The sequence below is a fragment of the Nomascus leucogenys genome, chromosome 10 (assembly GCF_006542625.1).
Source record: "Nomascus leucogenys isolate Asia chromosome 10, Asia_NLE_v1, whole genome shotgun sequence".
NCBI lineage: Eukaryota > Metazoa > Chordata > Mammalia > Primates > Hylobatidae > Nomascus > Nomascus leucogenys.
The window spans coordinates 4,043,908-4,059,662 of record NC_044390.1 but is presented as its reverse complement, the minus strand read 5'-3'; the positions used below and the strand labels follow the sequence as shown (position 1 = coordinate 4,059,662).

Genomic DNA, 15,755 nt, shown 5'->3' with positions numbered 1-15,755 from the left:
ATTGCATTCCTTGGTATTTACTCAAGGGAGCTGAAAACGTATGGTCACATAAAACACGCACATGGATCTTTACGGTAGCTTTATTCATAATTGCCCAAACTTGGAAGCAACCAAGATGCCCTTCAGTAAGTGAATGGATTAACTATGTGTCAAGACAATGGAATATTATCCCGTGCTAAGAAGAGACGAGCTCTCAAGTCATGAAAAGACGTGGAGGAGAGTTCAATGTATATCACTACACGAAATAAGCCCGCCCAAATGGGGTATCCACTGTCTGATTCCAACTATGTGACAGTCTGGAAAAGGCGAAGCTATAGAAAGAGGGAAAAGCTCATTGGTTGCCAGAATAAAAGGCTTGGACAAGAGGAAATAATCCCAGTGGAAATGGAGAAACGCAGGAACAAATGAAGAGCAACAGAAGAAGCTAAATATTTGGGTAAAGATAGGAATTTTGAATGATGATTTCATTATTAATGAATTAAGGAGACATTGATGCATGCTTATTCTATATTTGATGACATTGCAAACATTGTTTTGAAAACTATACTTTGCACTAAAATTAAAATTGAGCGCCTGTAATCCCAGCACTTTGGGAGGCCAAGGCAGATGAAGCACCTGAGGTCAGGAGTTCGAGACCAGCCTGGCCAACATGGCAAAACCCATCTCTGCTAGAAATACAAAAATTATCTGGGCGTGGTAGCACGTGCCTGTTATCCCAGCTACTCAGGAGGCTGAAGCAGGAGAATCACTTGAACTCTGGAGGCAGAGGTTGCAGTGAGCCGAGATGGTGCCACTGCCCTCTAGCCTGGGTGACAGAGTGAGAGTCTGTCTCAACAACAGCAGCAACAACAACAACAAAATGACAGCATGGCTCAAGCGTGTTGGCTCACGCCTGTAATCCTAGCACTTTGGGAGGATGAGGTGGGTGAGCTTGAGCTCAGGAGTTCGAGACCAGCCTGGGCAACAAGACAAAACCCCATCTCTATCAAACAAAACAAAACAAAACAAAACAAAAATTTGCAGAGTGTGGTGGTGTGTGCTTGTGGTCCCAGCTACTCAGGAGGCTGAGGTGGGAGGATCTCTGGACCCCAGGAAGTGGAGGCTGCAGTGAGCTGAGATTGTGCTAATGCACTCCAGCCTGGGTCACGGAGAGAGACCCTGTCTCAAATAAATGAATAAATAAATAAATAAATAAATTTTAAAGATGACAGCCTACATATATATACATGCACATGCCGAACAGCTACATTGATGAGATAACACTATATATACAAAAGTGCAAGGAAAATTTTTTTTTTTTTTTTTGAGACAGAGTCTCGCTCCGTTGCCCAGACTGGAGTGCAGTGGGGCGATCTCGGCTCACTGCAACCTCCACCTCTCGGGTTCACGCCATTCTCCTGCCTCAGCCTCCCGAGTAGCTATGACTACAGGCACCCGCCACCACGCCCGGCTAATTTTCTGTATTTTTAGTAGAGATGGGGTTTCACCTTGTTAGCCAGGATGGTCTCGATCTCCTGACCTCAAGATCTGCCCGCCTCGGCCTTCTAAAGTGCTGGGATTACAGGCATGAGCCATCGCACCTGGCTGTGCGAGGAAAATTTGAATATAAGACTTCAGATGCTGGTTACGGTAGCTGAGGTAGGAGGGGGAAACAGGATGGAGTATACGCTACAGAAATAGTCATGCTTCATCAAGCCTCTGATTTCCCTGGAGCATGTTGACTTCACGTTGATTTTTTTTACATGTTCTGTAAAAATTTTTTTTTCTTTAAATTGGCCTTTGAAAATTTACCTGTGGTAAAGGCTTGACAATCAGCTCTCTTCAAAAAAAGCAAAAAGAAAAACAAAAAACAACCCTGACATGTAGCATTTGCCGATTTCTCTGGTGTAAATACTCACAGCATGGCTTTGACGTGAGTTTCACATTTGGTAAAAGCAAGTAGTGCCTACTTTGAATAGAAGGATTGGGACAGAGATATGGGTCTTGTCAGGCACTAATTAGGGAGTAAGGCTTGTCTAATATTGCCTTGGCTCTCAGGCAAAAAATAAAGTAAAATTCGGGAATTTGTGTTGCTTCCTCAGCCCCATCCTGGGTAAAATCGGAGACAGGGCAGGGAGAAGCTGTTTATTTCCGTGCCTGTGGTTGGACCTTGTTAAAGATTTGAGCTGTGATGCTGGCACCTGGCAGACCACATCCTGTGTGTTTTTCAGTTTTGCTCAATTCCTGACCTTGGTACAGCAGAAGCTTTTTCACTTCTATGACACCTGCTATGTCTTGGTAAACCCTGGAAGAGAGGAGAGGACAAGGTTAAAATGCTGTTCCGAGGACCTGGTCTCTCCACAGTGCAGGCTGGAGGTGGCAGCCTGTGGAAAGCCAAGTTCATCCTCCAGGGGAGCCCAGGCCAGGCTGCCAAGGCTGATATTCAGGACAAAGCCAGGGACAGGTGGGGAATCCTGTGGAGATGATCATCATCTTGAGGTCTTCCTTCCAGGGTTCCATCCGGGCCAGAAGATGGAAAGAGAAATGGGTGAGTCCCTGCTACCACCCCACCCTCAGGTTGCTTTTTTGGCTGAACAAGAAGGGTCCTCCCAGGTAGGAAGGGTGGGGTGCAGAAACGTGAGCCAATGTGGATGGCTTGGGGAGGGCTTTGCAGTTGAATCTCCTGAAAACAGCAAGAAGTACAGACCTCCGGGCATTCTAGACTCAGATTCTGTAGACGCTTCCCTTTGGCCGAGCCAAGCCAGGGTTGCTCAGGAACTGGGGTCCTTGAGATTGGATTAGATTGGACGGAATGACACAGGATTGCAATGTGCAGAACTGTGAGGACCAGGGTTTAGCTTGAGTTCCCCAGTCTGTCCACGAGGTCCAAGCTTGAGATCATTACGGTGACCACATCTCAGGAGGAAGATAGGTCAGCAGTGCAGTGATGTGCTGGAATAGTTTTGAAATATTTGAAGTATTCTAATGCAAACTCCTCTTTGAATGACATTTCACGTTGCATCTTATGTCATTTTACTTCTGTAGATGTTGTCTTTCCACTTGACATTTAATTGGTGTTCAATTTGATTTAAGTTGCAAATATTGTGTATGTATCTGAGTCTGGTGTGAGAATCATTACTCCATGCCCGTGCATCCGACACCAAGTAACTTTTTTTTTTTTTTTTTCTGAGATGGAGTCTTGCTTTGTTGCCCAGGCTGGAGTACAGTGGCATGATCTTGGCTCACTGCAACCTCTGCCTCCCAGGTTCAAGGGATTCTCCTGCCTCAGCCTCCTGTGTAGCTGAGATTATAGGTGTGGGCCACCACGCCTGGCTAATTTTTGTATTTTTAGTAGACAGGGAGTTTCATCATGTTGGCCAGGATGGTCTCGAACTCCTGACCTCGTGATCCACCCGCCTTGGCCTCCCGAAGTGCTGGGATTACAGGCATGAGCCACTGTGCCCAGGCCAAGTAACATTTTTGAGTGAGTAAGCTGTGATGTTCTGAATGTGTAGCATGTCTTGGACACAGACATTCTCCAGCTGGGATTAAAGTCTTAGAGGAATGCAAAGGTGGAGGGGCCCTCTGAGAATATGGAACGATGACAGCTCTGCATCACCCCTTTTACGGAAAACCCCAGAATAACTGCCCACGTGTTCTGTGACCTTTGACGTCGATTCTGTCCGCAGGAGGAATCTTCTGAGTAGTGAGGAAAATCTTGGATATGTTGGTGGTTTCACAACTGTCAGAATTCACTGAATCGCACAGATTCAATGAAGGCAGTTTGTCTGCCAAGGATTCCTTGATAAAGCTGATTAAAAATCGCTAATGAAGACCTAAAGTGAAAAGAGGCAGGGAGGAGAATCTAATACATAGAAACCATTCTGCACGTGAAAGAAGAGTCAGAAGCAGGAAAGTCATTCTCAGGAACCACTGTGTTTTGGCCTCGGGTTCAAGGCGAAGTTTCAAAACAGATGTCGTATTCCTTGCAACTACGAGAAGTTGGTGAGTGATTTGAAATCATTCTTAAGATGAGGTGGAAGCTTTTGAAATCTGTACCCCTGCACTTTATCCTTCTCCCCGTGATTTACAAAACCATGAAAATAAAGCTCAGTTAATTCATCATCATCAAGGTGAGAACCAGGTTCAGTATTCAGCTTGAGTCTGGGGATTCCGTCTTTCTTTAACTTTTGACTGCACAGCCTTCACTTAGTTTTTATATCTCTGAGGCATTAAAACAATCTTTATTTATTTATTTATTTTTTGAGGCAGAGTCTGGCTCTGTCTCTCAGGCTGGAGTGCAGTGGCGCGATCTCGGCTCACTGCAACCTCCACCTCCCGGGTTCCCGCCATTCTCTCGCCTCAGCCTCCCGAGTAGCTGGGACTACAGGCGCCCGCCACTACGCCCGGCTAATTTTTTTTTTGTATTTTTAGTAGGGACGGGGTTTCACCGTGTTAGCCAGGATGGTCTCGATCTCCTGACTTCGTGATCCGCCCGCCTCGGCCTCCCAAAGTGCTGGGATTACAGGCATGAGCCACCGCGCCCGGCCTAAAAAAGTCTTTAATATATTATATTAAGCAGTTTTAGTTGGTTTATTGTTATTTTTTCGATGGATTGCTGTCTTATGGACTTAGTCTAACATATTCACAGAAAGTTGGATTAGATTGGAAGAACGTACCTGGGACTGCATCGTGCAGAACTCTTTGAGGACCAGGATTTAGCTCGAGTTCCCCTGTCTGTCCACAACATCCCAGCTTGAGATCATTACAGCCACCACGTCTCGGGAGGAGGACTAGTCTGCAATGCACTGATTATAATGGAATGGTTCAATGTTTTTGAAATGTTTGGACTACTCTGATGCAAAAAACTTTCTTTTTATTTTTGAGACAGAGTCTCACTCTGTCACCTAGGGTTGTTTTTTTTTTTTTTTTGAAACCCTCTGTTATTAAGAGATAAATATGATTCCCAGGAACATTGCTCTGTTCTGCTTTAGGTATTATTGGTCATATCTGGTCATACGCCCTGCTCTGAATCAAACCCTGAAAATGGGATTGCTAAAATCGCCTTCATCTAAACTCCATTTCCCTCCCACTTGCGCCCTGGGCTTGGAGCACAGCCACTCAAACAGAACTGGCTTTTGGTTAGTAAGGAAGAAGTGAGCAACGGCTGTGGTGTAGACCCTCATCAATGTCTGCGACAGTTACACCTGGAGACAAGCTCCCCAGTGTCCTCGGAAGCAGCGGAGATGAGAATCCATGATAGGGTGGGCTGCTGTCCCCCTCAGCTCCATGATGCAGAAATGCACTGCTGGTCCTGGTCCTGCTTCTCATTCCACACCCAGCTGAGTGCCCATCTGGCCCCAGACCTCAATGCCAGGTTCTAAGCACTGTCTCCTGACCATTCAACCCCTTCAGGATTTTGCATGTGCTGTTGGACCATGTCACCCCCACCTGGAGCCAAATGACACTGTGGGAGGAGGGGAAGAGAACTCATGTTAGTAGAGAGAGAGAGAGAGTGTGTGTGTGTGTGTGTGTGTGTGTGTGAATGTGTGTGTATTATACATAACATATATAATAACAATTAAAATTGTTAATGGGGCTGGGCGCGGTGGCTCACGCCTGTAATCCCAGCACTTTGGGAGGCTGAGACTGGCAGATCACATGAGGTCAGGAGTTCAAGACCAGCCTGGTCAACATGGTGAAACCCCATCTCTACTAAAATACAAAAATTAGCCGGGCGTGGTGGTGTGCGCCTGTAGTCCCCTCTACTCAGCAGGCTGAGGCAAGAGAATTGCTTGAGCCTGGGAGGTGGAGGTTGCAGTGAGCCAAGATCACACCATTGCACTCCAGCCTGGGCAACAGAGCGAGACTCCATCTCCACACGCACATACACACACACACACACACACACACACACACACACACACAAATTGTTAAATGTATATGTATAATTATAATAGTTTATATATATTAACAATTATATATAAACTTGCATATATATAGTATTTGCTGTATTATTATATATAAACGTATATGTAATGACTGTGTATAAAGTAGATAAACAATTTTAACTAATAATCACTATTATATTAATTATATTATGATTAGATGTAATAATTATAATTATTTATATATAATATTTATTATTATGTATCGTTGTTAGAACACTTAATGTGAGCTCTGTCCTCTGAACAAATTTCAAGTGAACAAGACGTTATTGCTGACGATGGGTCATATGTGGTGCAGCAGATCTCTAGGCCTGTTTGTTAATAACTCCCCATTTCCCCCTCCTCCCAGCCCCCGTAACCACCATTCCCTGCTGTGATGTTGTGACTCTGGTGACTTTGCAGATCTCCTGTAAGTGACATCATGCAGTACTTGGTCTCTGCATCTGCATCGCTTGGCGTGATGCCCTCAGGGTTCGTCCGTGTTGTCGCCCATGGCAGAATTTTCTTCCTTGTTTAGGGCTGAATAGTATTCCCCTGTGTGTATGTACCACATTTTCTATATCCATTCATCTGTCAATGGACATTTAGATGATTTTCATGTCTTAGCTATTGCAAATAGTGCTGCAGTGATCAGGGGAGTTCAGACGGCTCTTTGCATACTGAATTTGTTTCTTTTAAATATAGACCCAGAAGTGGGATCGCTGGACCATATGGTAGCTCTATGTTAAGTTTTTTGAGGAACCTCCCCACTGTTCTCTAGAGTGAGTGCACAATTTTTCAGCCTCCCAAAGTGCTGGGATCACAGGCGTGAGCCACTGCGCCCGGCGCATTCTAGGATCATTTTTAACGCGTTACATACCTTGTTGGGATTCTAGCAGAGATCACAATATTAAAAACTTGGGGAAGGATTTCTATGACTCTCATTTTAAATAAGAGGACATGTCGACATCTAGTTTTGTAACATCTTGCCCAAGAGCGGTGGTCGTTAACGTGTGGAGTTGGGATGGCGTCCAAGTCAGTTGGTTGCACGACCTTTATTCTGCCTTGTCCCATAGATTTAGAAAGAGGCTGACACATCAGGTAACTAGTTTAGGGTCATCTGATCATGCGGGTGAGTGATGTTTTTCAGAAACCAAGGCCCTCCCTCTCGTCTCACTAGCGGGAAGGGTGGAAAGAACAGAACAGAAATCTCTCCCTCTCGTGTGAGGTAGTTGCTGTGGAAACCCCATAGGCTAGAGGCCTCTGGCCAGCACATCCTGTCCGCTTGTGTCTGCTGCAGAGTTCTGGGACCGGGGCCATGTCTCCACACCTCACTGCTCTCCTGGGCCTAGGTGAGTCCTGGAGGGAGCGGGAAGGATTGGAAAGGGGGTCGGGAGGTCTGGAAAGTTCCCTGCTCAAGCCTGACTCTAGTCCAGAAGATTCTGGGGAGGAAAGTGTCCTCCTCCCCCCAAGACTGCCCTGCTGCTCTCCTGGGGCCTAAGTCTGATCAGAGACGACCTTGTCCTAAAAACAGGGGCCCGGGTGTGGGGATGAGTTCAGCTTCAAGAAGGGCTGGGGGGCCAGACGTGGTGCTCACACCTGTAATCCCAGCACTTTGGGAGGCTGAGGCGGGTGGATCACCTGAGGTCCGGAGTTTGAGACCAGCCTGGCCAACGTGGTGAAACTCCATCTCTACTAATACAAAAATTAGCCAGGCGTGGTGGCGGGCACCTGTAATCCCAGCTACTTGGGAGGCTGAGGCAGGAGAATTGCTTGAACCCGGGAGGTGGAGGTTGCAGTGAGCCGAGATGACTCCACTGCACTCTAGCCTGGGAAACAAGAACAAAACTCCGTCTCCAACAACAACACCAAAAAAAAGGGCTGGGGGGGGGCAGGAGCCTTTTTGGAAGAGGAGACTTTGGGATTTATCTTGAAACCATTGTGCAGCAAGAAGGATTACACTGAGCTAGTGCTGTTGAGGAGGGTTGGCTTGGTCGTTATGAAATGCTGAATGCCCCCCAGCTGCATCGAGCCCCCTTTTGTTAGCAGCCCCGTAAGGGGACTGGGTGGTGGGCATTTTTCTCACTGGACCTTCTCTTCCAGTGCTCTGCCTGGCCCAGACGATCAACACGCGGGAGGGTGAGTCACATCTTCGTCCCGTCTTCCCAGTCCCCTCTGTCACCCCAAGGGCAGTTCTGGGTGGGAGTGATGTCGATTCTTAGAGGGCCTGGAGGGATCCCTTTAAATATACCCTAGATCGCAAACTCTTTCAAATATAAAATGCGTAACCCTCACCCCTTTCTCTCCTTCATTCACCACCTGTCATATTTTGCTTTTCTTATTTTCAAAAATCTTTTATTTTATTTTATTTTTATTTTTATTTCTTGAGATGGAGTCTCGCTCCATCACCCAGACTAGGATGCAGTGGCGTAATCTCGGCTCACAGCAACCTCTGCCTCCCAGTTTCAAGCTATTCTCCTGCCTCAGCCTCCTGAGTAGCTGGGATTACAGGTGCCTGCCACCACCCCAGGCTAATTTTTGTTTTTTTTTTTTGATATTTTTAAAAGAGACGGGGTTTCACCATATTGGCCAGGCTGGTCTCGAACTCCTGACCTTATGATCCGCCCACCTCAGCCTCCCACAGTGCTGGGATTACATGCATGAGCCACTGCGCCCAGCCAAAAATCTTATTTTTAATCGACAAATAATTGCATATGTTTGTGGGGTACAATGTGATGTTACAACATATGTAAACATTGTGGAAAGATTAAATAAGGCTAGATAACATATCAATCACATCACCTACTCATTGTGATGAGAACATTTAAAACCTACTTTTAGCAATTTTGAAATATATAATAAGTTATTATTCACTATAGTCAGCCTGCTATGCAATAGATCTCAAAAACTTACTCCTCCTGTTTAACCAAAACTTCGTACCATTTGATCAGTGTCTCTCCCAAGCCCCCCATTTCCAGCCTTTAATAGCATCATTCTAATCTCTAACTCTGTGAGATGACCTTGTTTGTTTGTTTGTTTGTTTGGGACAGAGTCTCACTCTTTCACCCAGGCTGGGGTACAGTGGCACAATCTCGGCTCACTGCAACCTCCACCTCTCGAGTTCAAGCAGTTCTCCTGCCTCTGAATCAGCCTCCCAAGTAGCTGGGATTATAGGCGCCTGCCATCACGCCTGGCTAATTTCTGTGTTTTTAGTAGAGATGGGGTTTCACCATGTTGGCCAGGCTGGTCTCGAACTCCTGACCTCAGGTGATCCACCCACCTCGGCCACACAAAGTGCTGGGATTACAGGTATGAGCCAATGCACCCGGCCGAGATGAACTTTTTAAAATTCCACATGTGATATTTGTCTTTCTGTGCCCAGCTTATTTCACTTAGCATAACATCCTCTGGTTCATCCATGTTGTTGCGAATGACAGAATGTCCTTCCTTTTTTAGGGCTGAATAATATTCCATTGCATATACACACCACATTCTCCTCATCCATTCATTTGGTGGTGGTTATATAACTCAGGTTATTTCCAGGTCTTGGCGGCTGTGAGTAGCGCTGCGGTCACCCTGGGAGTGCAGGTGTCACCTCCACACACCGATTTCCACAATGAGAATTCAAACCCAACACGACCAAGGCTGAGCCCGGCTCTTTTCCCCAGACGAGCCCACACTTCACTCGGCAGCTTCTTGGCGGGGAACATGACAGTCACAAAGGGCAGACTCTGAACACTCATCCTCTTCTCTCCTAGATGCGTCATGTCACCCAGTCCTGGTGATTTCACTCTAAATTTTTCTCATCTTTCCCTCTCTCTTCATTGACTTTTCCTGCATCTCCCCCAGGTGACGGCCCCTGTCCCCTCCGTGGCTCCCAGAGGCCGGCCTCAGCCTGTCCATGCCACTGCTGCCTGCTCCCTTCCTGACCCCAGGGACTGGAGATTTGCAAAAGGAAAACCATGACCATTGTACCTTCCACAGTTTTTAAACTGTATTCAAAAATTTTCGTTTAATATCTCATTGTAAGATGAATTTTTTTTTTCTTAGAGCCCTTCCTCTGTTTATCTTCAGATAGAATCAGACCCGTGCACCTCTCTTTGGTCTGGACATGCCCATTTTCCCAGCCACATCCTGTCCCTGTGACCTTGGGCTCACTCATCTCTACATTCCTCCAGGTTCTTTCGCTTTCTCAAACACTCCATATTCTGTTCAACACTGGGCCGTCTCACATGCTGATTTTTTTTTTTTTTTTTTGAGACGGTGTTTCATTCTTGTTGCCCAGGCTGGAGTGCAATGGCTCAGTCTTGGCTCACGGCAACCTCTGCCTCCCTGGTTGAAGCAATTCTCCCTGCCTCCACCTCCCAGGTAGCTGGCATTACAGGCGCCTGCCACCATGCCCAGCTAATATTTTTGTATTTTTAGTAGAGACGGGGATTCACCATGTTGATCAGGCTGGTCTCGAACTCCTGACCTCAGGTGATCGGCCCACCTTGGCCTCCCAAAGTACTGGGATTACAGGTGTGAGATACCATGCCTTGTCTGATTTTTAAAAACTGATTAATTCAGTTTAAAATTGACCGATGAAAATTGCATGTATCTGTCATGTCCAATATGACATTGTGGACTCGGCACACAGCGTGGAATGGCTACATCGGGCTAGGGAATGTAGGCGTTCCTCCTGCGCTAATCCTTTTTTGTGGTGAGAATGCTTAGAATCACCTCGATGAGCAATGTCCAATAATGTAATACATTGTTATTAACCGTAGTCACTGTGTTGCACATGATGACTCTTGAATTGATTTCTCCTCTCTAACCAAAACCTTGTTTCCTTTGAGCAACATTCACTGGCTGATTTTCCCACTTTTGAGTGCCCTGGTGTCCCCTGTCTGCTCAGCTCAGGTGGTTTCTACTCCTCCTTCAACTCTCAGCTCAGATAGCGCTTCCCCTGACTTTGCAGAGGCGGTCAGCTCCACCGCCCACCTGTCCCCTAGATCCCTGCACTTACCCAAGGAAACTTACTGCAGTTCGCAGCTGCAGACTTGGACAATTCTTCGATCAATATCTGTCCTCCCTTCTAGACGTCTGCCTCCGAAGGGCAGGCATCCTGTGTGTGTTTCTCACATTTGTGGAATTAGCAGCCCAGGAAAAACGTCTTTAAACGGATTGATAAGTGAGATATGGTTAAAAGAAAGAAAAATGAACAAATGGGTGGGTTTGGGGAGATGCTGGTCAAAGGATAGAAAATTTCATCTAGACAGGAGGAGTAAGTTCAGGATTGTGCAACATAATGACTAGAGTTAATCACAATGTATCTTATGCTTGAAAATCGCTAAGAGGGCAGATTTTAAGTGTTCTCACCACAACCATTAACTACGCAAAGTGAGGTTATATTAATTAGCTTGATTCAGCGATTCCACAGTGTATACCCATATCAAAATATCACGTTGTGCACCTTAAATATATGCAGTTTTAATTTGTCAATAATAAGGAATGATTGAAGTCGCGATGAGTGAATTGAAGCCCTGCCAGCTCTCTGCCCTGCTCAGGGATTTTGCTAATTTTGACACAACCTTCCTGTTTCAGGGCTTCAAACCCAACCTTCCTCCTCCACCCCAAGCCCAGTTGAGATCAATGGGGTTTTCCAAGAGCTTTAATAACAAGGAAATGCAAATTAGGCTGAGAAGAAAGTAGAAACTATAGAGGAAAACCCAGCGGTGGTGTCTCCACAGAGACCTGCATTAGCAGCGGGGATCTGTCAGGGGCTGGGCATCTGCTGTGAGCAGATCAGGGCTGGGGGCTTCACCCTCACCCCATCGGACCCTCACAGGAGCCTGGGAACCCTCGTGCCACACTCAGTCCCACCCGGGGACCGGCCAGTGCCCTTCAGGCCCCAGCACGAGCCATCTCCAGAGCCCTCGCTTCCCTGTCCCTTGTCCTTCACGAATGACCCTGTCATCCCCATCCTGTGCCTCCCTCCCACCCTCCGTCCCTCTGGAAAGTGGCCCTGGGCTCTGCAGCAGACATGAAGGGCCCCAGGCTGCTCCGACACTTCCCACGTGACCCTGAGCAAGACCCAAATTGTGAGCAAGTCTCAGGGTCCTTACTGTCAACTGGGAAAAGAACTCTGCAGCGATGAGGATCATATGCACGTAGAAGGTGCAGGAGGCGTGGGAATGTTCTAAGGTTGGGCTGTGGTCGTGGCTGCATAACTCTATAAAATTGCTAAAAACCCTGAAGTGTGATGCTAAAATGACATGTGTGGCGTGGTGACTTCCTACCGTGGACGCTGAGATCCTTCTCTGCTTCCCTCCTAGGGGCCCTGCCCAGACCCTCCATCTCGGCCGAGCCAGGCACTGTGATCCCCCCGGGGAGGCCTGTGACCTTCCAGTGCCGGGGCCCGGTTGGGGTTTACGTATTCCGGCTGGAGAGGGAGGATAGAGCCAAGTACAAAGATAGTTATAATGTGTTTCAACTTGGCCCATCTGAGTCAGAGGCCAGATTCCACGTTGACTCAGTAAGTGAAGACAGTGCTGGGAGTTATCGCTGCATCTATTATAAGCTCCCCGGATGGTCTGAGCACAGTGACTTCCTGGAGCTGCAGGTGAAAGGTGAGGACGTCACCTGGGCCCTGCCCCAGTCTCAGCTCGACCCTCGAGCTTGTCCCCAGGTCCCTGGACCCTGTCCCGGCTGCTGTCCTCTCTCTGTGGCCACCCTTGCCCTCCTCTTGACCCCCAAGCCCTCCCCTCCCCTTCTCCCTCTGCACACAGGTTCCCTCTGCCTCACACCTGCTTAGGTCCCTGGAGCCCTGGTCTCCTCTGGATGCCACGGATGGCCTGGACACTCAGCCCCAGCATCCAGTGGGCTCGGAGCTGGCTCTGCTTGGCTGGGTGGGGAGGAGGTTCCCAGAGATTAGGGGGCAACCCGCCTACAAGGGGTTGAGTGTCTTTCCACACAGGATGGATGGTCCCACTTGTTATTCCTTTCCTCTGAGCCAGAATCTGCCCCAGGCAATGTGCTTCTCCTGGTGTGGTTCGTCTCCCACTGGGCAGAACACAGGGGCCATCCTGGTCCCTGACCAGGGCGGGACAGTGCTTTGGGAAAGCCTTTGGTTTGTGACCACACGCACCCCTGTGTGTGCTCAGCCCGAGATGTCCTGGAGTCAAAGTCCACTGGAGAGGCTCCATCCACCTTCATGTCCCCCCAGGACCTCAACAGTCCCCTGAGGTCAAGCAGAGCTTGTGGTGGGAGGAGCAGAGGGAGTGACCAGCCCCAGGGAGAATGGGGCAAGCAGTGCCTCCTGTCCCCTGCCCCGTTTTCTCAGGAGTCTCGGGACATTGTCTGGGATTGCGTGACGGCCATGCGGCCTTTGGATGGGGGCTCAGGGTGGAGGAGGGCAGGTTGGTTGGGACGGGTTCTAAATCCTTCTCCTGCCCCTGTTTACAGAAACCTCTGGAGATACGGACTCCCCCGACACAGAGCTCGGCTCAGCTGGTCGGTAGCAGGGTCCTCAGCTGAAGGGGATTACAGGGGGATCTGTGCTGGGCATGCAGCTCCGGGTTAGCAGGGTCCTCAGCCGGAAGGGATTACAGGGGGATCTGTGCTGGGCATGCAGCTCCGGGTTAGCAGGGTCCTCAGCCGGAAGGGATTACAGGGGGATCTGTGCTGGGCATGCAGCTCCGGGTTAGCAGGGTCCTCAGCCGGAAGGGATTACAGGGGGATCTGTGCTGGGCATGCAGCTCCGGGTTAGCAGGGTCCTCAGCCGGAAGGGTTACAGGGGGATCTGTACTGGGCATGCAGCTCCGGGTTAGCAGGGTCCTCAGCCGGAAGGGATTACGGGGGGATCTGTGCTGGGCATGCAGCTCCGGGTTAGCAGGGTCCTCAGCCGGAAGGGATTACGGGGGGATCTGTGCTGGGCATGCAGCTCTGGGTTAGCAGGGTCCTCAGCCGGAGGGATTACGGGGGGATCTGTGCTGCGGATGCGGCTCCGGGTCCAGCCCTCTACCCTGGGCTTGGAGTCAAGGTCTAGGGAGGCCACGGGAAGGGACTGTCACCCGCTCAGCTCTGGGAGGTCGCTAATGCTCATAGAGACCATAGCAACAGTGGTATGGTGATTGCAGCCTCATTCCATGCCAGGAACTGTGGAATGCACTTAATGCAAGCGCCACTTAATGGGGGAGGCACTAGTCTGATCCTCTAACTCCTCCTCCTCTCCAATATGCAAAACATAAATTAAAGTTTCTTGCTTAAAGGCACAAGGCTATGAAGGGGCAGGGGCCGCCCACCCGGGCAGCCCCACCCCAGACTTCCGGGCTTGACCGAGCTCCAGGCTGCCCCCTTGTGGGCGTGGCCTCACCTTTCACCCCGCTCTGCACCTGATGGAGGGACTTAGAACTCACCTTCCAACCTGGGACACTTGGAGAGGGACGGGGATGCTCCTATTGGCTCTGTGGTGTCCGGGGAGGCCTGAACAGTGGAGTGAGGTCCCCTAAGAGGAGGAGGGCGCCACAGGGAGGCGATGTAGCTGTGAACGGTGACCAGGATGAAGCCATGAGGCCTCCCCTCCATCTGGCTCTGCCCTGGACTCTGTGTGATGGGAGTGAAGCTGCCCCAAGTCCCTGGGTCTCGAGTTGTCCATCTCTCCCTGTGATCTGTGACCAGAACCTCCCAGGGGAGGACACGGGGTCATAAGCCATCCGCGGACCCTTCCCCACCTGGGTTTCCATCACCAGAGTAGTCGTCCTTGGACCTAGACCCAGTGACTGCCTGTGAGGCTCGGGCTGTGAGCTCAGGCAGGTGGGAGCAGGGGCTGAAGCCACATGGGGAGGTGGGAGGAGCGATGCCGTGCTCCATCCGGACCCCCTCAGAGGCTCCTGGGCTGCCGGGGCACAGCGGGACATGCCCTTGAGTCCCGCAGACCTGGTTCAAGCCCAGTGTCTGGTTTTTATCAGCCTTCCGTCTGCGGGAATATCTTGCCTCTGTTTCTCTCCCTCTCGTCTTCTCCTTCTCTCTCTCCTCTCTCATCTTCATGCAGTGACATGTAAAGGTGGCGAGGACAGACCCTCCTGCAGCCAGATTGCTGGGTTCATGGTTCAAATCCCGGTGGTTCTGCCACTTCCTGGCTCTGTGCCTGACGGTGACTCACCCAAACCTCCTGTGTCCCAAATTCCTCATGTGAAACAGACGCAATAAAAGAGCTGTCCTGGTAGAATCGTTTAGGGCAGACGTGAGTTCAGGTACACACGGCGCTGCCATCAGTGCTGATTAGAAAACCCCAAAGGAGGGATGCTCCTATTAATACTGAGGAAGTATTTTGTCCTCACAGGGACTGTGCCAGGCACTGAAGCCTCTGGGTTTGATGCACCATGAATGAGGAGAAATGGCCTTCCGTCTTGTGAACTTCAATGGGGAGAAATAATTCGAATGAGCAATAGAAATGCACAGATGCCTATACATGCATTTACAAATAAAAAGATACGATTCACAATGGAGAATTTCAGATCTATCATTTCAATTATATTAAATATGTTCACATAATGTATTACATATATCAGGAACATAATTATATAATAAAAATGTTAATGTAATCACCACATATCACTATAATTATATTATATGAAAGATATATTTACAATATATAGTACAATAAATTTCCAGTGTTATAATTAATAAACAGGTACAAACATAAATATATATTATCTATTATTTATAGATTACAATTATAATAAAAAATTTTATATTTAATTATGTTTATATGTAATATACATTATACATTATATATTATATATTATAGTGTATAGCATTATACATTATACATTATATATTATAGTGAATATATGCAACATATAT

General features: G+C 48.4%; 1 protein-coding gene across 2 annotated transcripts; it reads left to right on the top strand.

The window, feature by feature from the left end:
• Positions 1-7,136: 7,136 nt before the first annotated feature.
• Positions 7,137-15,393, top strand: LAIR2 (leukocyte associated immunoglobulin like receptor 2). Of its 2 annotated transcripts, XM_003281619.4 has the most exons (5): positions 7,137-7,258; positions 8,010-8,045; positions 12,224-12,517; positions 13,353-13,400; positions 15,232-15,393. In XM_003281619.4, exons 1-5 carry the CDS (start codon positions 7,225-7,227, stop codon positions 15,273-15,275), a joined length of 456 nt encoding a protein of 151 aa, XP_003281667.1. In that variant the 5' UTR covers positions 7,137-7,224; the 3' UTR covers positions 15,276-15,393. The 2 variants fall into 2 exon arrangements, with proteins under 2 accessions (XP_003281667.1, XP_003281668.1); XM_003281620.4 differs by lacking the exon at positions 13,353-13,400.
• Positions 15,394-15,755: the final 362 nt, after the last annotated feature.

Bases quoted from the DNA above. Each gene is read 5' to 3' on its own strand.
- LAIR2 (XM_003281619.4), top strand. From the start codon at position 7,225: ATGTCTCCACACCTCACTGCTCTCCTGGGCCTAG. The intron at 7,259-8,009 runs GTGAGTCCTGGA...CTTCTCTTCCAG, and splicing joins CACTGCTCTCCTGGGCCTAG to TGCTCTGCCTGGCCCAGACG. The intron at 8,046-12,223 runs GTGAGTCACATC...CTTCCCTCCTAG, and splicing joins GACGATCAACACGCGGGAGG to GGGCCCTGCCCAGACCCTCC.